The following is a 22,940-nucleotide window of genomic DNA, read 5'->3' as shown; positions in this document are numbered from 1 at the left end:
GCGCTGTCTGCTTTCCTCGCAATAAAAACATGTGACTTAAAACGTCTTCGAACATAACACAAAGTAGGATAACGGTATTGTTTCATAAGTTTTAATTAACCGTAAACTTTTAAACAAAAGACGATCGTATTTTGCAATTATAGTAACAGTTAATTTTATCTTACTATCTATATATAAAAATCAATTGCTGTTCTTTAGTCTCGCTAAAATTCGAGAACGGCTGAACGGATTTATTGGTCTTGAAATAGTCGTGGACGTACAGGGAAGGTTTAAAAGGTGATAGAAATTCGAATAATTGCCGGGATCTTATTAAGTTGTTTTTTAATTCCACGCGGACGGAATCGCAGGCGACAGCTAGTCATATTATAAATGCGAATGTTTTGATGAATGGATGTTTGTTTGAAGGTATCTCCGGAACGACAGCATTGGTCTTGCTAAAATTTTGCATTGTAGAACATAGTCTGGAAAAACACATAGGCTACTTATTAAGTTTGTTTTTAATTCCGCCCAGACGGCATCGCGGGTGATAGCTTGTTTTATACTTTTATATTATTGCCGTTTGTTTCTACTGTTCAAATCTGTAAAAAAAATTGTTGTTTTTGTTAAAAATAATGTGTTTCTGTAGAGTTTTTCGGCAGTGAAAATCCACTGTTGTGCAATTTTTTTATTAATGTTTAGATTTGTTGATTAATACTACTCGTATTATTGATGTAAACATTTTGAATAACGTGTGTAAACCGAGCTTACACAATCAAGTGTAACAATTTCTCAGATAAAAACTGTTATTTATCACACGCAAGGCATAAACTAATCATAATTATGAGTAAACTGTCACCCGCGACTATGTCTGCACGTAATAAAAAATAAACTTTATATGTGGTTTATGTGTTCTTCAAGACTATATCATATATATGTGCCAAATTTTATACCGATTTCTTCAGTCGTTCTAGAGATATCTTGTAACAAATATCTATCCATCCATACACCCATCTAAACATTCGTATTTGTAATATTAGTAAGACTGCGTATTTTCTTTATTTTTGTTGCTTATTATTTGTTATGTTGTTTTCATCGTTTATAAATTTAGGTTTTTCATTTGTTGCACATTTCGTTACATGAAAGAGACGAAAGATATGAAAATCGGTAAGAGAGAAAGAGATAGTTATATTTTTGTCAATAACTTGTTCAAAAGCTCCAATTGTTATTCGAATTTAAAAATTCTACGGAATTAAACTCAATAGTAGAATTCTCAATTTTTTAATTGGAACGTAAAATTACAAAATTAACTACATAGAAGACTAATGATAGAGTCATATTAGTAATAAATGTATAAAGTCAGTAGAATTGAGGTCATTACTTAAGCCTGTCATTACATTAGTAGAGTAGGATAATGTTTACGTAGAAACTATGGCGAATACATTCACTTTTATTATATTATAAGTTAGCAATATATAAAGTAATAATAACTTAGTACAATATGAGTTATTTGTTTAGTAGATCAAGACTGGTCACGGCGTCTGAAAATATGTGTATACTGTTAGGAAGAAAAACCGACACTGTGCCGGTGTACTGGCACAACACTAGCCTAACTATCGACATCTATGTCCCCTCACTAATCATTCGGACACTTGACTTTGTAATGTAAGCACACCATTCGCGCCAAATGATTGTCTGAAAAAACTCTAAATTTTTGGTAGTATTTTGGTATGATTACAATTTACTAGCTGTTGCCCGTGACTCCGTCCACGCAAGATAAAAGAAAACTGAATAAGTAGCCTGTTATTCTTCCGATGTTCTTACGGTGATGGAAAACATCGTGATGCAACCTGCACATATCTGAGAAGAAATTCAAAGATATGTGTGAAGTCAACCAACCCGCACTTGGCCAGCGTGGTTGACTATGGCCTAATCACCCTTAACTTAGGTAGGCTGCGAGCCCCTCGGTGTAGACGTACGTAAGCTGATGATGATGATGATGTTCTTCCAGACTATGTTCTACATCTGTGCCAAATATCACCAAGATCCTTCTAACAAACATCCATCCATCTAAACTTTCGCATTTATAATATTAGTAAGATTTTAGTGTCAAAGTGTCAAGTTAAACTATTATATTGCTTAATCGGTACTTATATATTTTATATAAATTGCTAATACATGTCATAAAAAAATACTATGTCGTAAAAATCATATTCAATCATATAAAAGGTTGTAAAATTAACGTTTAAAATTATTGTTTATATCATAAAAGATCTATTGATCAGTAAAGCCTCTTAAGAATATGACATTACTGTTTCACCTCTCACTTTGAGTTTCGTAAAGTTTCATCAGTCGACCGCCACAGTATATTAACATTATGTCATAATTTTACAACACTTTTGTATTATAATTTCTTTGCAATATTTGTCAAATAGAATGTTATTAGCATTAGGAACAAGTCAAAGAAGTTGCTATATAATTCTGTAGAAAATTTTAAAGGTATTCTTATAGTGGTTTTCCATTGCACAACTTTTGTATTACCTATCTCTTTTTTTTCTAAAGATATAAAAGACATGACTAAATGTTTTTGTACAGGAACTGCTATGGAAACCCACAGTTACATTCCCTACATGTGGTCTATTGAACGGGTTAAGATACTTTCCTCGCAAAATGTTAAGTCGAGATGATGAGTAGTAAACGATTACGCGTTAACCTAAAAGCTATATTTACTTTTTAAAAAATATTTGTTACTTAATTATGGCTGAATTACGATGAACTTTTGTCCATTATTATTAAAAAAAAATGTTTTTTTCAGACGTCATTTTTGCGTCTGTATATTATTTCTTATAACTATAATAGTTATGCAGCATTTTTGTTACTGGCCATTAAAATAAAAAACTGACCTTAGTTATTGAAGAACAATAATATATGAATGGACATAAGTAACGTCCATTTTACATGTCATTTTCCAAATACTTTCACTGGACAAAGTGTAATGTATATCTACAGAGAAAGTGAATATTTTCTTATATTTTATGACGCTCATATGATTGTCTAGTGATTTGTTCTCCGTTATTTCACTAAATTTGAATAAAATTTTTCTTTATTAACATAAGAAAGATATATATAAATAACTGTCGCCCGCGACACCGTCCGTGCGTAATAAAAAAAAAACATAATTAGTAGCCTATGTGTTCTTCCAGACTATGTTCTATATGTATGCCAATTTTCATCGAGATCCGTTCCGGAGATGCCTTCAAACATCCATCCATCTAAACATTCGCATTTATAATATTAGTAAGATATATAGTAAGAATATAGTAAGATATATTTTGGTCGCCTTGGGATTACGTCTGGTCCAAGGTCAAAGGTAAGACCACTGCAGTCCCTATTTAGTAGTCGTAAGTTTTAATAAGAAGAACCTAGTAAGATGCGTGATTAAAGAGAAATCTTTCTTAATTTATCCAAACTGTGTTGTTTAAACTATTTTTATAAAATCTCTAACAAAAGCTAAACAATAAATCAATAGGACAACTAATGCTTTCCATCGATAAAGCAAAAACTACAATAGCTAGGCTATCAAAGCCGCGATACAAATCGTGAGTGAAATTCCATTTTGAATACATTACCGATTTTGTTCGTAGATTCTTTAAACGGCCTTGACCATGACGAGTAATGTCATCGCAAATGTTCGTTGTGAAAGTGAGAAAGTGGTTTTTATATTGATATCCAGAATGTATTGAAGTTGAAATATTTTTAAATTTAAAAGTGTCAATGGATCATTTGTTATTCAGATATATAATATAAGTATTTAATCAAATAGTATTTATATAAACAGACGTCGAAAAACAACTTAAAAAAAACAATTGAATGAATAAATATTAAACAAATTTCCACATTTTTTTTGTTTTTTAATGTTATCTACATTTTGTTTTCCTTTTTTAAAATTGATTCTTTTTTTAAATAAATATCAGAGGCCATGGCTAGCATCGGGTTAGTGTACCCGATATATCTTTTTCATTGCTAATGATAACATAAGTGTAAATGATAAAAGATGGATTTTTTTTTAGTTGGAAAAGTAATTATATTTAAAGCAGAGCGTCGGTGGCTCAGGGGTTTAGGCATTTGACTTGTAATCTGAAGGTCCTAGGTTCGAATCCGGCCATGTATCAATGTGTTTATCAATTTACATATGTACACATCTGTGAAGAAAGTCTAAAGACATGTGTGAAGTCAACCAACCTGCTCTTGGCCAGCGTGGTTGACTATGGCCTAACCACCCTTGGGGTAGGCTCCGAGCCCCTCGGCGGGGACGTAGCTGATGATATTTAAAGTAAACTAAAGACTATTTAAAGTAAAGTAAAGTAAAGACTTCAAGAGAATATACAAGCCTTAATACTCATTCAAACTCACTCTCTCACTCAGACTCAAACAATCAGGTGAAAGTGCAAATAAGACACAATGCTAGTTTTATTTGTCTACATTTTCGTTTGTGATCCGTTATCAGAATGAATAATTTGGTTAAAGAGTAAATGAATTGACTATATGACTAATCGTTGGCTTCTGAGACAAAAATCCGTGTATAAAACATATCGTCTTCTCCCTCATTATCTTTGACAAAACAGAGATAACAATATGTTTTGTATATGCATTTTGGTCTCAGAAACCAACGATAAGTGAAAGAGATTTAATTTTGCGTTCCATATTCGAATTCCAAGACTAAAATATTTCTATTAAATGCTTAGTCATAAGTAATACCCATAGACATTCTAAGATAATTTAAAAGGTCGCGGATAAAGACTTTATTAGACAGAGGAGAGAAAGTATAGAAAGAGGATATTTCCCTTTCCTATATGTTCCCCTCCTTTTCTAACATACAGAATCATCTAACAAACAAAACAGAATTGTACATCTTTAAAAATATAAAAACAAAATGACGTTATAAAATCTCAAAGTAAACTAAGCAAGGCAAAGTTTCCGCTTAATTGCAAGTTTAGATGCAGAAGTCATGGCCGCTAAGTGCGCAAATCGAGTATAAAATAATAACAAAATACAGCAATTATTCAACTGCTTCCAGAAGCAATCTATGACCTAGTTACAAGCAATGTACTGACCTAGTCTATTGTTGTACAAAAACTAGTCTACATCGAGTTTGCATTGTCAATCTTACTAGTATTATAAATGCGAATGTTTAGATGGATGGATGTTTGTTGGAAGGTTACTGTATAACAGCTGAACGGATTTCAGTGAAATTTTGCATACATACAGAACATTGTCTGGAAGAACACATAGGCTACTCATGAATTTTTTTTTGAATTCCGCGCGGGCAGAGTCGCGGGCGACAGCTAGTAACTTATACAAAACATATTGTCTCTGTTGTTGAAGTGAAAGAGATTGAAAACTGAATATGAAATTGTATCTTCATAATCTCTTTCTTACACTTTTTATGAACTTTTTCTTTCTAATATTTTGCGTTATTATCAATCTAAACGATGGTGTAATTGTTTTTTAATATTATTAATATTATAAATGCGAATATTTAGGCAGATGTTTGTTGGAAATTTACTCCAGAACAGCGTAACGATGTTTCACGAACGAGCATAGATGTAGAACATAATCTGGCAGAACACATAGGCTAATTACTAAGTTTTTTTTAATGCGTCCGCGCAGACGAAGTCGCGATCGATTGTTAGTTCTTTATAAAAGTTACTTAAGTATGAAGGTTTGTTTTTTTTATTTATTATTTTATTATCATCTTTATTCTTAACAAAGAACATTTTCAATGACAAATGTGTGAGTATTTTGTTTGAAGGCATTGATTAGACAAATAGTAATTATACACATTTCAAATCTTAATAATATTTGTTGCAGGCAATTTATTCCTTAACACTTCGATATAAGGTTCATAATCCCATGTTTACTGTACATCTTTTGCGTGCGAACAATCACGTGAAAATGTAAAAAGGCAAAAACTTTCATACGTCTTCGGTTGATGTTTTGCAAGGAATTTGTAAAGCAAGGGTATCGACTGTTGAAGTATTTGTCATATTGTTATCTCTTTTATTCTCTTTGAAAAGACAGAGACGACAATATGGGGCAATACAAGTGATATATCAATACCTAAACAACTTTCTGTTTATTTCCCTAAGTAGTGTCAGCACAGTATAATAAGATTCAAACTTTATGATAGCTCCTTATTAGCTGGGAATGTTCGTCGTTTGTCTCCACAACTCAGGCATATAGTTACAAATCATACTATATTTAAGAAATAAAATTAGTTATTTGTAAAAAAAATTAAACAATTCACAACATATCAGTCAAAGGTTACAAAAATCTGCATTTTACACGTTTTACGAATGCGATAAATATTGTAAAATACACAGTACATTGATTGTTTTTTACGCAATATGAATACAAAGCAGTCTATTAATAACGCAGTGGAGCAATCAATTCCCTAATATCGTAAAGATTTAAAAATATACTTCACCATTTTTCTTCTATTGGTTAACATCAAGCGACCTTTGCTACTTATCATAGTGATTCATAAATTCTTGACAGGATTTTATTGTATTACGAATAGATTGCGTAAAAGATGACAACAGTATAGTTGATATGAAGGTGTTGAAGAAAACACACTCTTCCTTTTAAAGCCGAATAATTTATATTCTAACCCATATACTCATACAAGCAATACTAAGACGTCATAATCACATCCTATTTTGGTGTGCCTGTGTTGTGACATCCAAACTTTATGGCCGCTTTTTCGACGTTAAGCGGCACACACTTAGTAAACTACAAATATTATATGTGTGTTTTGTTTTGTATAAAATTACTATTTTATTTATAATTTCATCCACCCTCAGTGGGTCTGGCACAGACATGCGCTTGAGACTAACGAGCCGCTATTAAGTTTGAATCTTGTAATACATCAGTTTTATAAATATATCGTAATTAAGTTACAATATTTTCACGGTAGATTCATGGGGTAGGAAACCTCTTGCTTTTTATAATATCCGTGTTATTAATTGCACTTTTTTATATTTAAACTAGCGGACCCGACAGACGTTGTCCTGTCTACACGTCTTTAATTTGAAAATTTTGATGAAAACTATTATTCAAATGTTGACAATATCTAACTTTATTACATGTAAATAATATTTAAAATTTGACACTGCGATGGTAGCGCCGTCTGTTGGATCCAATGTAAAACATTCCAAAATCAACAACTACTAATAAATTAAAAATTAATTAAAAAAGCATTGTCCAGCGGACAAAATTGTGAATCTAAACCATTCCCAGATGCCCTTGAACATACAGGGCAAAAAAATTCATCAAAATCGGTCCAGTCGTTTGAGAGAAGTTCAGTGACATACACACGCATAGAAGAATTATATATATAAAGATACGTAGAGACATAGAAGTCTAATTATTAAGATAAATTTTAAATATGTGCGAAAACTAATATAAAATAAATCAATATACTTTTTTTAACAGATTTAATTAGTTAAACTAGGTCAAATATTTTTTTTATATAGAACAAATATTCAACAAGGTTTCTTTTTTTTATTAAGGACGTATAAATCAATCTTGTAAAGTATCGTCATTATGATTTATAAGATTTTATGTTTGTTGTAACTTTTTTTTTATCTAACATTGACTTTCTAATCTTATAAGTGGAATAATATTTAAATTTATTCAATATGAATGAAAATTTATTAATATTTATAGAAACGAAGTCAAGGATGGAGTAAAGGTTAATTAATTCAATGCTAGTGATGATGAATATGGTGATAGCCTTTGCGTGATATCAATGACAAAGACTAGAATTTTTTCGTAAGTACGTAATATTTATCAAGAGTATAGCCAGCCTATGATCTAAACTAGATTTAGGTTAAAGGAGTCAGATAGTTTTTTCCGAATAAAAGTAATACTTATTAACTATAGAATAGAAAACGAATGAGTAGTTTTTGAGTTATCTTTTTGTGAGTTGAGTTCGAAGTATGTAGTTTATTTATCTTTTATATATTTTTGTGGTTGGGGAGGGGGGGGGGGAGGGCACGCAGATGTATAGAATGATTTTAAAGAGTAGGGTGACATTCAATTTGCTCCAAAGCGATTCCATAACGTGGAACTGAAAATAACTTACGATAAGTCACGTGATTATCGTATGTCAGTTCTATACATTTTTGAAGTACGTTATGGAATCGTTTCGGAGCAAATGTGCTTTGTGTAGCCCCGCTTGTGAGTTAGGTAAGTATTGATTTTTTTTTTGTTAAGAATTATTTCAAAATTTCTTAATTATATTCAAAATTATGTTAAGACTACTGAGAGATGGTTAATATAATCAAGATGTAAAATCATTCAACATTACATTTCTAACGTTATGTTTTTCAAGACCAACATTTGCTACATCGAAAGGTTCATAAATAAAGATATCATATTAATGTAACCTACTTATTAAGTATATTCAATATAATTTATGTCATTTTTTTAAGTCGAATCTTTTTAATGATACCGCAGGGCCATTATAAAAAACCTTTGAAGGTTTTTGTAATCATTAGTCGTTTTAAAAATGAAGAAATTAATATGTTATATTGAAATTTTCATGTTAATTTTATTAAAAAAATATGATGTGATAAAACATTTATATTTTTACTACCTATCTCCCGCGACTCCGTCCCTCTTTCTAGTTTAATTTAAAAAATAACTTAATTAAAGGTCTGTGTGTTTTTCCAGACTATGTTCTATATGTATGGCAAATTTCATCAAGATCCGTTGAGCCGTATCGCAGGTATCTTCCACCAAACATCTATCCATCCATCTAAACTTTCGCATTTATAATATTAGTAAGATCAGTAAGATTTCTTTGGAAAGAAATAATTAGATATATATATAGGTTAGGAAATATTTCTATCATTATATTATATATATATATATATATATATATATATATATATATATATATATATATATATATATATATATATAAGAAAATCACAATTTGACCTCAAAACTCGGCGCCGGCGCAGCAAAAAGTGCGCTAAGCGACATTAAGAATTTCCTATCAATCTATCGACGATACAGATTGCAAGCTAATGTTTATATCTTCTGTTACATATCTACAGAACGTAATATGTAAATGCTTAGAAAGTAAATAAGCATTTTTTATATACTGTCACACTGTCTTAATTTGAAGATATCAGAATTTAAATCTTACTAATATTATAAATGGCAAAGTATAGATGGATGGATGTGTGTTTGAAGGTATCTCCAGAACGGCTTAACAGTAACACTGTTTAGTTAAACTAGTGTTTTAAATGCCGGTGAGAATATTCTTCTTCTAGTGCCTAACATTTGTTTCTGTCCTAAACCCCGTCCACTCCCTAATATTACGTAGCCACGACGTTTTCTACGTCTAGCGCATCTCTTGACTTCAATCTTGCCCATCATTATCAGCTGAAGTAACTTATACCTGTCGTGCCGCAGTACATGGCCTAAGTATTCCACTATATGCTTTTTGAAGGTTTGCATGAATTTTATACGTTATATGTTTCATAACAAATATGTATAAACACTACTTTCATTATATGTATTTCGTTCTTTATTGGTCAAAAACTCATTCCACAAGCCTACGCATAATATTAAAGAGCCATGTCAAAAATCAGCGCCGGGTACTTACGGTATGAAAATGTTGACATATGTTTAAGATAAAATGCTAATATGAATGATAAGGCTCAGAGTCTTTGAGTATTTGAGCAGTCCCTTAGTGTTTATTTAGTAAAAGTACTAAGTATGTTATTATTGCGAGTATTGGAGCACTGGGCCAAGTGTTTGTGGAACTAATGTAATCGATATTTAACGACTTATTACGTAAACGCAGTTTACATCGCAAACTAGATGTGTCAAGTTTACGAGTAATTTGTACAAACAATTTTCACACCAAATTATAGAAACTAGATGTGTCATTATACGATGATAGCTTTGATGAATTAACTATCATGTTTTATGAATCATTTTAACAGTAAATAATTTTAAAAGTCACTTCACTGGCATGTAAAGTTAATTAAGTAAATCTTACTTAAATTATATAATAAATGCGAATGTTTAGATGGATGGATGGATGTTTGTTTGAACGTATCTCTGGAATGGCTGAACGGATTTTGATGAAATTTGGCATACATGTAGAAGATAGTCTGGAAGAACACATATTAAGTTCTTTTTAATACTGCGCGGACGGTGTCGCGCTAGTCGCGCTAATGCTAGTAATAAATACATGTTTAAATTAACTATTATTTGTTTAGATTTTAACATAAAATAATGCATAATAATATGTTAGGGTTATTATTCTTAATTATTTTGTAATTATTGTGTTTGTTGCCATGACTCTTTATTTGTGCTATAACCCTAAACACTGTCTGATGAATATTAATTCAACACAAGAGTTTGTAAAATACAGTAGGTAAAATAAATATATATTTTTATAATTTTCAGATAGTATAAACAAGCAGCTACCTAAAGTCGCCGAAATAGCGATGTAATCGCTACTCATAGACATCTACAGAGTAGGCAACAAATAGAAAATCTATAGTTCCTCCATATATGCTTTCACTCCTCCATCAAATCCACTTCCCTTCTCATCCTATCGTTATTAGATAAGCTGTAGGGTGGTGTAAAGTGAGAAGGGAAAGAGGTCTAAAGACCTCCGGAACGCACCGTCATCAGACAAAACTTTATCCGACTTCCACTTCACACCTGTCTTCTGTGTGGTCTTAGTGTTGCACCGGCACATTCCTGCATTATATGTTGTTGCTGGCGTCTATCACTGTTAAATCTAAAATACTAGTGTTAGGAAGAGAATCCAACACTGTCTGACGGTGTATCGGCGCAACGCTATCCCCTCACTAATGAAACTGACAACTTGGCTTGGTAACGAAAGCGCGCCATTCTCGCCAAAGGATTCTAATTAATAATGTCTAAAACTAGTATATCTAAAAACACAGTCACTTTATTAATGATAACGAGTAAAAATATAATGATATCTCCATTTGCTAGGCAAAGGTCATCCTCATTATAGCACTGATTACCTGACATCAATTTGTCATTAGTTAGCACTTTTTATTGACAAGAAAGTATATCCCGTTGTTGTAGAACGTGTGAGTTTCATAAAAATTAACTTATTCTCACAATTACTAAAACTTTAATAAATAAAAATAATTGAAGATAAAGTAATATTTTGGCTCAGGAGTCAAGCACTGGACTTGCAATCTGCAGGTCCTGGGTTCGAATCCCGCCATGTACCAATTTGTTTTTCTATTTCCGATTTACATATGTACATTTATCCGACGTTCTTACGGTGAAGGAAAACATCGTGATGCAACCTGCACGTATCTGAGAAGAAATTCAAAGATAAGTGTGAAGTCAACCAACCCGCACTTGGCCAGCGCGGTTGACTATGGCCTTATCACCCTTAACTTAGGGTAGGCTCCGAGCCCCTTGGTGGGGACGTATATATATTTTCTTATCATACTGTTTTTTTTTTAATTTTTGAAAAGATAGCAATCGAAAAATCGGACACCGTAGTTTGCCGTAATAGCAATGCGACCGCTGTCCATAGACATCGGTAATTGCAGATGCATTTCTTACATATTTAATAAATTAACTAAAGTATAACGTAAGTGCCTTCAAAAGTAGAGTGAATATTCATTTACTAAACTAACGTGTACTATGTTTTAACCAAATAGTCGCTTCACATATAATACTACCTGGGTCGTGGCGTACCAGCGCATGGCTGGCTTAATCAATTCAAAATAAAATGAGAACAAATTATTTAGTAACATTTTTAGTAAGAATACGTGTATTGTAAACTACTAGATCCACCGACAAAGAAATGACCTTGAACTATGAAAATGAACGTTAATAACGTAATTTAGTTAGCTGAATTATTAAATAAAAAAAAGATTTTTTTCTTTTGCAACGTCCTCTCTAGATCAGAAATAAGTTCATACACCCATCTTTTTTCGCTTTTCGTGTAGAACACTATATTCATAACTGGTACAACATCAATTTTCCTTTCTTGTGTTAATTTAAAACTGATTGCATCACTTAAGCAGTTTACACTGATACTAAATCTGCACTAAGCTTTTCCTTACCATTTAACAAAGGCCGGGAATAAGACAAGCCTTATCTATACATTTTCATTCATTATATTCTCCGACTTTCGTCCGTTAATTTGTTAAGTTGACGTAAGAGTCGTCCGTTGCCCACATGCCACTTGTACGCACTTTCACAGACGAAAACGAAAGTGAAATTCCTTGCTATGGCTCATCATTTACTTATATTTCTATGTATACTTTTGGACATAATACAATAACCGGTTAATTTTCACTGCTTTATTGACGAAACGTTTTGATGCGTTTCAAACTTTTAAACCGGTAAAACATAAACGTCGGATAGTATGTATTGTGTACTTATCATTGCGTTAGTATAATAGGATGTAATGTCTTGAACAACAGCGGTTAAACTGATGTTGCGTTCGTACAATTTTACGGTTATTTACTTACGGTTATTTACTACAGTTAACGTGAGATAATGTGTACGTTACATATCTCATCGGATATGGTATTTTCAAGATATTATCTTACAGTTTGACGATTTATTTAAAAAAAAAAAACTTTTTCATGGAATTAGTAATAGTTTTTATTTGAATCGATAATATATTAGGCCTACAATAAATAGCATTTAGCAGGCTAACCATAGAAAATGTTGCCATTTTTCTGTGTATATATATCCGGTCCATTTTTGATCTCTTGTTACTTAAACTGTTCGATAAATATGACACAGATTTGTACTTTTAGACATTATTAGTTAGAATCCTTTGCGCGAATGACGTGCTTTCGTTACCGAGTCAAGTGTTGGATTGATTAGTGAGGGGACATAAACGTTGATATTTTAAGCGTCAATAGCCTAATGGTTAAGGGTACGGATTTCCGATCACGAGGTCAGGGGTTCGAATCCCGCCATTCGACTATTCTCGTAAACCATATCCTAGCACAAGCTTAGAGCTTAGTTGGAATGGTAAAAGTAATATTAGTAAATTTAAAAAAAAATCTGCTAATAAAAGAGATGATAAAGTGTTTCTGTACAGATGTTTCGACAGTGGAAACATGTTTGTCAGTCGAACAGCTTGCTTTAAATGTTAACCTCAAGGCTGATAACACGTTATTGGAAAACTTAATTTTGTTACAAAATCTGTGCTCAATGTTACCGGATATGTTTTAGTGACGTTATAAGATGAACCACTTAAATCACATCGTGTACGATTAGTGCAAATATATTTGTAGTACCGTCAGCAAAAACTATCATTTTTTTATTTTACTAAATTTGCTTTTTTAAAACTCAACTCCGCTAAGGCCGCGGCTAATTGAAATGCATAACATCAAATTTATTAAGATAAATTATCGAAAACTAGATTTTAACTGAAGAAAAATTATAAGAAATCTTTGTTCAGATTTTATATTTATATTTTACTAGCGGTCGCCCGCGACTCAGTCCGTGTGGAACTACAAAAAACTTAGTAGTACGTAAGACTCTGTTCTACATCTGTGTCAAATTTCATAAAGATTCGTTGCGCCGTTCCGAAGATACCTTCAAACAAACATCCATCCACATCACCCTTAACATATAATATTAGTAAGATTTATAATTACATTAATAGATTTCTTTGCTATCTCTACTATTCCTTTCTCCAACATCCGGTTACCCTGTATGACTCATGTGGCAAGTCCAGGCCAGTAGCATGGGTCAGTGACCAGTGAAAGTGGACGTAGTAATACCAACACTGAATAGACGTGTTAATTAATGTTTTTCCTTAAACGTTTAAAATAAGTGGTAATATTTGTTGATGTAATAAAATAACAGGTCTAATACGAAGTGAGCGTATTTATCGTTGGTTTCCGAGATCATAATCTCTGTTTAAAATATATCGTCATCCCTGTCATTATCATTGATAAAACAGAGATGATAATATGTTTTAAACGGGAATTTTGGTCTTAGAAACACACGATTAGTTTAACTCTGTATATCCTTGGAAAAATATTTTTTTGAAATCCGATTTTTAACCGACTTCAAAAAGGAGGTCTTCAATTCGTCTGTATATTTTTTTATTTTTGTTCGTCGATAACTTCGCCCCTAATGCTCCGATTTTCCTAATTTTTTTTTTAGTTTCCATACTAGTAGTCGAGGAATTAGTGTTTATATTAAGTATAGATTATTTGATGAATTTTTAATTATTATATATCGGTCACAAATGCGTTGAAAACCTAAAAATATAATCAAACTTACTACGCTATTTAAAGGTTATGTTATTTAGTAATTTAACAAGACGGGCGGCGTAGGACGGGGAGAAATCAAGGCCGTTCATATCCTGGACGCGATGGAGCAATAATGATTTGCGGATAAGAATTAATTAGGCATCGCGAAAGTTCCATTTCCTCTAATCAACATTGCTAATAAAAACTAGTTTTCGTTTATAAATATTTTATAAATACAAACTATGGAATGTTTTTCAATTTAAAATCAATTACTGTTCGTTAGTCTCGCTAAAACTCGAGAACGGCTTAAAGGATTTATCTTATCTTGGTCTTGAAATGTTCGTGGAGGTCTAAGGAATATTTAAAAGGTGATAAAAATTGGAATAATTGCCGGGAAACCTTAAAAACAGCCTTTTTCTATTTCACATAGATTTATATTTAACAAAGATGTAGAACATAGTCTGGAAGAACACATAGGCTATTTAGTTTTTTTTAATAACTCGCGGACGAAGTCGCGTGCTACAGCTAGTCTTGAATAAATAACTCAGACAGCTATTACTCGTTATTTGATATGTTGTTTTATGAAATAAATAGCTGTCGACCGCGGCTACATCAGCGCGGAATTAAAAAAAAACTTAATAAGTAGCCTATGAGTTCCTGCATGCCAAATTTCACTAAGATCTGTTGAGCCGTTCCGCAGATACCTTCTAACAAACATTGATCCATCTAAACTTTCACGTTTATAACAATAGTTATTATAAATAAGAAGTAATATGTTTTTTTTTGTTTACAGATATAACACAGCCACTTTGCGTTTTGGAGTCTGACTTTGGTTTCAAGATCAACTGTGCCTTCAAGAAGTCAGGACTCTTCAGGGTACGGAACCTGGGAGGTATTAAAGCGCATGCTAGTCTTGGTGAGTTAAAATGATTGTTAAGTAATGTTTTAGTAATCCTAATAGTTGATATTACGGATATCTGATCATGTGTTCGTAAACCATACGCAGCTCAGTTAGGTTTAAGAAATTCTAAATTATATCATCTTTAATTCGAATCGTTATTTATATAGATAGAAGAATAATTATTGTCCGTTATATTTATGCTGAAAGAAATTAATGATGTCGTATTAATTTAATATAGGGGAACTTTATGGTCAGAATATGTTTATCACGTGTTCAATTCCTATCACGTGACCTTGATCAAGTGCAACATTCGTAATTAAGCATTGACGTAGTGGATCTGACCTCGACTGGTTATTGACCAGCTTCCTATATTATGGCTCAATCCCCTTGTTAGTGCATTACATTAATAATTTAAAAATAATAAATATGCTTTGCTGTTTCCGCCATACTCGTTACCAGTTGAAATAATAGCTTATTTTCGAAGCGGAACACAATACATTATAGGTCGTTTGAAAGTATTCCGGGAAATGTTCTTCCTACTTTTTTTATTAGATTAGTCGACGAACAACGTTTACTTAAATCCTCATCCCTAACGGTTAATTGACACTTAATCGAATCATCGAAATATCGAATGGAAAGAACAAAAACATAAGTCATGCTCGTAACCCAAAAGAAAAGGCAGAGACCACGGCCCTCCTTTTGGACCCGACCTTGACACTCTTCTCTCGAAAATGAAATAAAATATGTTTTTTTTTTTATTTCCAGGGTTCAGTCTAGGAGATGAACTCGGCTTTGAGCAGTCGTTAACAAACTTAGATCCGAGCAGAAGAAGATCCGTTAGCTTCAAGAATGGCGCGCCCAATGTTATTGTTGATTCCTCAAATAGGACGCCTGCTAAGCAAGAGGTAAGAACTTTTTATAATATTTTACGTTCTTCACAATATAAAATTTTAATGAACGTTGTATATAGACTTGTTTGATATACAACTGTTTATTGAATATAATAACCCAACGTCCTATACTCAATTTACACAATCTCTAATTACGGGTCTTAAATTTCAGAAACGTGGCAAACAAAATAGAATCATGATGAGACCAGTGTCCTTTGCTGCCCGTCCGAACCAAGCCGCAATGGACAAGTTGTCTAGTCTGCACCGCCGCGTTTCCAGCACAATGCAGCCCATTGTAGTGCCAACCATAGCCTCACCCAGCACGATGACCATGGCTAAGCCCGCAATTACTCTGGCTAAACCTATGCCCATGGGTGTACCGCCTTTCAGACCATTACCACCTAAAGAAGATACGCTAAAGGTTCTGCCAATAGCATCAACTCAAGCATATTCGCCGCTTGCAGCTCCGCAGTCAAAAGGACCAGGACTCGCCTATCCAAGTGAGAATATACATTCATCACAAGACAACATATCAAAAATGGTGTCACATATGACAGCAATACAATACGGACAGACATTCCCATCAAGCATCACTCCAACTCCAATCATTAACACACGTATCTACACCGTACCCACTCCAGTCAACCCATTCGTTCCAATGCCAGTAGCGGCCCCACCAACACAAGCTATATCAGTAGTACCCGCACCAGGCTTTCATAATTCACAATTTCCATCTGACACTAACTCGAATTCTTTCCGCAAAACCATCAATCCTTTTTCTAACTTTGTAGACCCCCAAACCCAAGAAGCGAGTCAATATCCAAATACGAAAAAAGTGGACGACTACAACACAATATCAGGCTACGGAGATGATACAGCGCTGAAGTTCAGTAAAGAAGACATAAATGAGAAGATAGCTGAGATAGCGAAAGCGGGTAATATTTCAATGGAAGCGGTGGAAGCTGCGATCGCATTGAGGCAGCAGCAATTGTTGAACAAGTACGCCAACATACCAATCCCCACGACGCCATCTACATTAACCACCACGACAGAAGAACTACCAGTGTTTCAAACACAACCGGAGCCGGAAATTGTCGTAGCATCCGTACAGCAGAAACCAAAGAGGTATCTAGTTTTGTTCGATTAAATTCAATATCTCCAAAATAAGTTTAATTCTCCCATAATCAAATTCAATTTAATTTTCTAACAGAAACCCAACAACGGGGAAGGTAATGAATGCCCCGCGGGAATACTACCCGGTCGGCTACGAGAAGAATTTTGATGACCACTTCCAATCTAAGGTGGATCTGCCAGACACCAACTTCCATTGCGGAGACCAAAAATATTTCCCCGGTCTGTACGGGGACGAGAGTCTTGGTTGTATGGTAAGTTTAAATCCTAAGATGTATGAATTATTAATCTTTATAATATTCAAATGAATAATTATAATTTTTATCTAATACCAAAGACAAAAATTATAATAGACAATAATGAAACGTAAAAACTCTTTAAGTCCAACTAAACTGAAATTGAATCAATAAGCCTCTATGTAAACTATTTTATTCAAACCAAAATATTTCCTCACATTAATTTGTACCCAGTTTATTGACTTATCTTTATCCTCAGTAGATTGTGTTAGTATAACTGTTTAAATTGTATACAGTCTGAATCAATTAAACTGTTTCCAGGTGTTCCATGTGTGCGCACTAACCGACGACGGACTTGTAATGAAATCTTTCCTCTGCCCGGAGTCAACGCTCTTTGACCAGACGATCCTCAAGTGCAACTGGTGGTTCTACGTTGATTGCAAAAATACCGTACGTCTCTACGACACCAATATTCCTGTGTCCAAGAGCTACCAACTCATGAAGGCGCTTACATTCTTCTCATCATACAAGAAAGAGATGCAAGATGGTAAGATCAATTTGAACTATGAGTGATAAATTTCCATTTATTGTGTTGTTGTCTGTCAAATACCTGATAGCTTTAAGTTACCTTTGGTAGAATACATTTTTAAATCGATTTTATTGACGTTGTTCTACCGCACAACCAAGCTAATAACGTTTAAATAACTAAACTTTTTTATATTTCAGGCAACTCAATGAATCCTGAAGATGTGGATGGCATTAAAGAAGCTATTACAATATTAGAAAATCAAGACACTAATACGGCACAGAGTAATGTAGCTGAAAGTATACAAATAGTGACGCCACAGCCTATTATCATAGACGAAAGAAATAATCATAGAACACAATACTCGGAAACAATCGCACCTGTGTACAGAGGTACACGAGAATTCACTAATTCTACTGCAAGAAGAAATGCAAGACGAAATGTGACGAACAGTCAAGAAACAAAGGATGACGATTTCAAACTAATAACAGTCAATGCGAATATGAACTTTACTAAACCATCTGGCTTTGCGTTAACTGAAAATAGTCCGAAGAATTCCGCTGAAAGCACAGAAAAAAAATATAGAAGACGAATGACTTTAAGGTACTCACCAAGCACACAAGAAACGACCTCAACCACGACTTTTAAACCTTTAGAATTGACAACATTTACGTCATCATTGATAGAAATTATGAAACAAGAGATTCAACCTATAGAAAATTTAAGTTCACAAGTCAAACAGGAGAAACTGACTGATCAAATAGACCAAACAATTGTAAACGATTCAGAAACTAACTCTCCCATTAAAAGATTTTATAGATCGAGTGCTGAAAGCTACAAAGATGAGCAAGAGTTTGAAATAGTCAATGACAAAAAAATCCAAATCGTAAGGCCAACAACGACCGCACAACTTGTCGGCCAAAATCCAACTCCAACGGGCGCTATAGCTAAACTAGATGAAGCTGTTCTTGGAAGCAGCACACAAAGACTACGAAAGCACACAACGATAGTCGTTCCTGAGAAAACGGGCGTATTTCCAAGTCCGGACCGACCAGAAACGTAGTAATTATTCGTGTAGTCAATAATTATATTTAAGTGTCATATAAACCTCTTGTTAATTTATTTATTACTCATCAGATATGTAAGCCTAGGCCAATGTACTGTTGTTGATTGCGTATTTGCTCAATTACATTTTAGTCTAGTTGAGAAGTCGAGGTTCAGTCAAGTGATATTACGGTGTATGTTTTAGTTGTTTAGAATAAAACTTGTTTCCTAATTTATATGTTTCATTTACCTGACATTCAATTAACTTGACTTCAAGGTCAGCTTCATATCAAGATCCCAAAGAATAGGTATTTCATGCTTATATCATTTGATTCCTTAAAACTGGTAAAATGGTGATTTTAGAACTTATCAGTTTTAAAATGTGCTATTGCTCCTCAATAAAAAGCTGCACTAGTAAGTATTAAACAATGTTGGTTTAGAAATCGCCTTGATGAGGTCCAGGAATCATTAAAACACATTTGATTGATGCAATAATTTAATGAATCATCGTCTCGACGACTTGGTACAGATACATTTGAAGAATTTTTCACAAATCAATGGACCGAGGACGATGAGGCCGGCCGCCGTGACCGCCGTCAGCACACTCATACAAATCATGATTCTAGTTTTAGCTACACGCACTTCCTTCACAAAACTATCGACGCGGGAACTATCTGAAAATGGTGCAAAATTCTTCAAATGATTCTGGAAAATATTACTAACATACCATTATAGCAGAAGCTGATATTGCAGAAAGCACTAAACAAATGAATTTCCAAAATGTTTGCTAAGACTTCACATTTAGACGTTACGTTTATACTGCAGACAAGGACTTAACAAATACATCAGGTCCAGAGTAAGATTTAGTATAAGTGTTTAATACTATTTTGAGTTATATTTGTAGCCGTAAATCTGAAGACTAGAACGATTTTACAAATTACTTTGGCATTGCTATCTAATCGAATAATTTTAATAAATTATAAATTTTCTTCCAAGCTTTACATTGTAACAATAAATTGACAATAACTAACGTTTGCACGAATGACTACAAGATTTAGTAAATTTACCACAAATTAAGGGACAACATAAAACAAGCCCTAAAGCCACAATCACAGTGTAGATTGTCACACAAGTCATTTTATAGAAATCAAACTAATTTTGATATTGCTTTCAAGAAAATATCAATACCAAATATTGTCGGGTCACTTATGTCCAATGTAGGTCAGTAGTTCAGTCCGCAGTCTGGGCAAGTGGGATGGTTGGGGCAACAGCAACGAGTTTCCAGTATCCCACGAGTACAAAGTGGTACGCAGAATAGTATGGTAGTAGCAGTTATAATACTCAATAACGATATGCAAATCATACGAACATTGGACACGGGGCCTTCTCCCGTACGGTCTGTAACAATGGATACAAGTCACTTAATGACACAAAATCCTTAATTGAATATCATTGAATAAATACTTACTAGGTTTAGAAATAATTAATTGAACAATATAAGTTATGTATTAACAACTTTATAAGCTTTTTCAACTACTGCGGGGAGAACGAATAAAAGAAAAATTGCTGTTAAAAAAGAAGAGAATGCCATTTCAATACTACAAGTGTACAGAAATATATTTGTTATAATAATCGCTTTAGTTTTGATTCTCTTGTGCGATGACAGAAATCTGAAACAATAATTAAAACGTATTCTATATAGAAAATCATTTGAACAAACAAAACTTGTTTTATTTTCGTTGTTTCTACGCAAATTATTGTTTCGATACTATCATTAGAGTAATGTCTAAACAACAAGTAACATGAGTTTGTATTTACATTTAATTTTGTTTTATTCACCGCACACCAAGGCGCCCCGTCTTCTCCGACCAGGCTATCAAACTCGAAGTAGCCCTGACGTTATCAAGACTACCTTAACAACATTGTACAATAATTTCGCTCTCATGATGCTTGATAAATTTTCCTAGCCGATGACAGCTGACAGAATAATTATTTTTCCGTATTATAAGGCTTTCAAAATTTAAATTACTTTTCAATCGACTTCAAAGAGGTTCTCAATTCGTTTGTTTTTTGGTCCCATCATCACAAACTACACCAACTTTGGATAGCTTGGCTCTACAACGCCTAGCAAATTTTTAAATGCGTAAAATTTTGGGTTTAAAGTGTTTAATGTAACGATTAAAAAAAAACAGGCGCTGTGATCCTGATGAATTATTTGTTGCTAACCATGTGGTCAGCGGAGAATAAAAAGAGGCCTAATGTTAAACCCCCATTTAAATCGGTCCAGTGGTTTATTAATTACACAAATTTGTCAATTGATGATGTAGGGTTTAAGAAATAGGTAAAATGCTAATCTTTTAACATTCTGAGTAGCTTAGATGTGTAAATTTGATTCAAAAATAAAAAGTTTAAAATGTCATCGGTATAATTCACTGGCAGCAGGACACCAGCATGTATTTTGTGCCTTTGGTACTCCGAGAAGATTTCTGATAATTAGTTTGGAACAACTCCTTATAAAGCTTTTAAGTTCCTTTAATATTTCACCCATACCTGATGGCAGTAAGTAGACATGTTTAATGGGCGATAGTGACTAACTGGAAGCTGTCTTTTGCCCTGCTATCAAGATGCGTCCTGGTATTTGATTACTAGTGCTTGCATTTATAAACGTTACAAACGAGATAAACAAAGAAAGAACCAACACTATCATATATATGACAAAAAACTTCCAAAAAATTTAATTTTCACTCAAGACAAATATATACAGTACATCAATTAGACCTAGATTTTTTTGGACATGAAGGATTTCTACAGGATTCCGCCTTCTTGCACTTTTTCCCGGGCCAATAGGTGTCCAAGATAATAGGGACGCAGGATATACAGCCGACGGCGATCATGGCGGTCATACAGGAGACACAAATTATCATGACGGGGAACATCTACTTCTTCAAGCACTTGATGAACTTGTTCATCTCCAACTGTCGGTAGCAGACGGGCACGCACGCGAGGATCGTGGCTGAGGCGATCAGGGCGTACAAGGAAATGCAAATCATGTTTCGACAACGCCCGAGACCGCGTCAAGCCACCTTGATTGATTTTAAATCACTTCCTTTCAAATGATGATTTCTGAAAAGAAATTTTCACATATTTATAAATAATAGAAAAGAATTTGCAAATCCAATATAAATATTATCTATTAGGATTTAAATTTGGTTGGTTTATCAACGCAAATCATTTATTTATTAAGTCTATTTTATTTTACTTTATTATTTATAAAATATCACATATTGCGTTGCATACTTGCATGCCTTTTTGCATATAAAGCATTTCGAAATTAATTTAAATCTGAAATCTAAAGTAACATTACGTCAATGAAATTATAAACATTGTCCTTATGAGTGCAATTATTATCTTTTACTTGAACGAAAACATCCTAAGTAACAGGTAATTTGACTATGAATTCGATAATATTGACTGGAATTATTCACTAAACACAATCTTACTAATATAAATGCAAATGTCTAGATGGATGGATGTTTGTTTGTATGTATCTATAAAACGGCTGAACGTATCTCCATGAAATTTGGCATACAGATAGAATAAAGTTTGGAAGAACACATAGGCTAGTAATTATGTGTTTTTTAATTCTTCGAAAACGAAGACGCGGGCGACAGCTAGTAGGAATATATAAATTCTATTATACTGACCTTAACACCTAGATGTAGATCATCCAATAATACATAAGGAAGTCGAAACAATGCAGTATTATAACACAGGACACATAATTTGATGAAAACCAAAAATTTAACGATTTTACAATTTCTCTTTACAGACAATCCATTATGACAGTTCTTGGGGTGTCTAATTTGAATGAATTTCTTTTTTCTGTGTGTACAGAATTATATAAAGAAGCAAAAAGGTTTGTTGTTT

General features: G+C 33.3%; 1 protein-coding gene and 2 long non-coding RNA genes across 4 annotated transcripts in view; 1 reads left to right on the top strand and 2 right to left on the bottom strand.

The window, feature by feature from the left end:
• The window catches only part of mtg (mind the gap), a 33,846-nt gene extending 14,630 nt beyond the window's left edge, over window positions 1–19,216 (top strand). The window contains exons 2-8 of one of the 2 annotated variants that reach the window (XM_013310910.1): window positions 15,079–15,201; window positions 15,952–16,091; window positions 16,249–16,576; window positions 16,868–17,201; window positions 17,287–17,461; window positions 17,765–17,990; window positions 18,170–19,216. In XM_013310910.1, coding sequence (XP_013166364.1) covers window positions 15,079–15,201; window positions 15,952–16,091; window positions 16,249–16,576; window positions 16,868–17,201; window positions 17,287–17,461; window positions 17,765–17,990; window positions 18,170–19,032 — 2,189 coding nt within the window. In that variant the 3' untranslated portion in view covers window positions 19,033–19,216. Of the gene's footprint in view, window positions 1–15,078; window positions 15,202–15,951; window positions 16,092–16,248; window positions 17,202–17,286; window positions 17,462–17,764; window positions 17,991–18,169 lie in introns of both variants that reach the window. The other variant, XM_013310909.1, reaches the window with a different exon arrangement.
• Window positions 19,217–19,497: 281 nt separating this feature from the next.
• LOC106116635 (uncharacterized) lies at window positions 19,498–20,984 on the bottom strand. The gene is made up of 3 exons (XR_001227831.1): window positions 20,832–20,984; window positions 20,202–20,411; window positions 19,498–19,687 (listed from the first exon to the last, which is right to left on the bottom strand). It is a non-coding gene; the product is annotated as an uncharacterized LOC106116635 (long non-coding RNA).
• A 737-nt stretch (window positions 20,985–21,721) lies between these two features.
• On the bottom strand, window positions 21,722–22,883 carry LOC106116654 (uncharacterized). Its single transcript, XR_001227833.1, has 2 exons — window positions 22,718–22,883; window positions 21,722–22,136 (listed from the first exon to the last, which is right to left on the bottom strand). It is a non-coding gene; the product is annotated as an uncharacterized LOC106116654 (long non-coding RNA).
• Window positions 22,884–22,940: the final 57 nt, after the last annotated feature.

Source organism: Papilio xuthus, unplaced genomic scaffold (assembly GCF_000836235.2).
Source record: "Papilio xuthus unplaced genomic scaffold, Pxut_1.1 DF827714.1, whole genome shotgun sequence".
NCBI classification, from domain to species: domain Eukaryota; kingdom Metazoa; phylum Arthropoda; class Insecta; order Lepidoptera; family Papilionidae; genus Papilio; species Papilio xuthus.
Note: the sequence above shows the minus strand (reverse complement) of the source record. Positions and strands in the feature narration are given on the sequence as shown.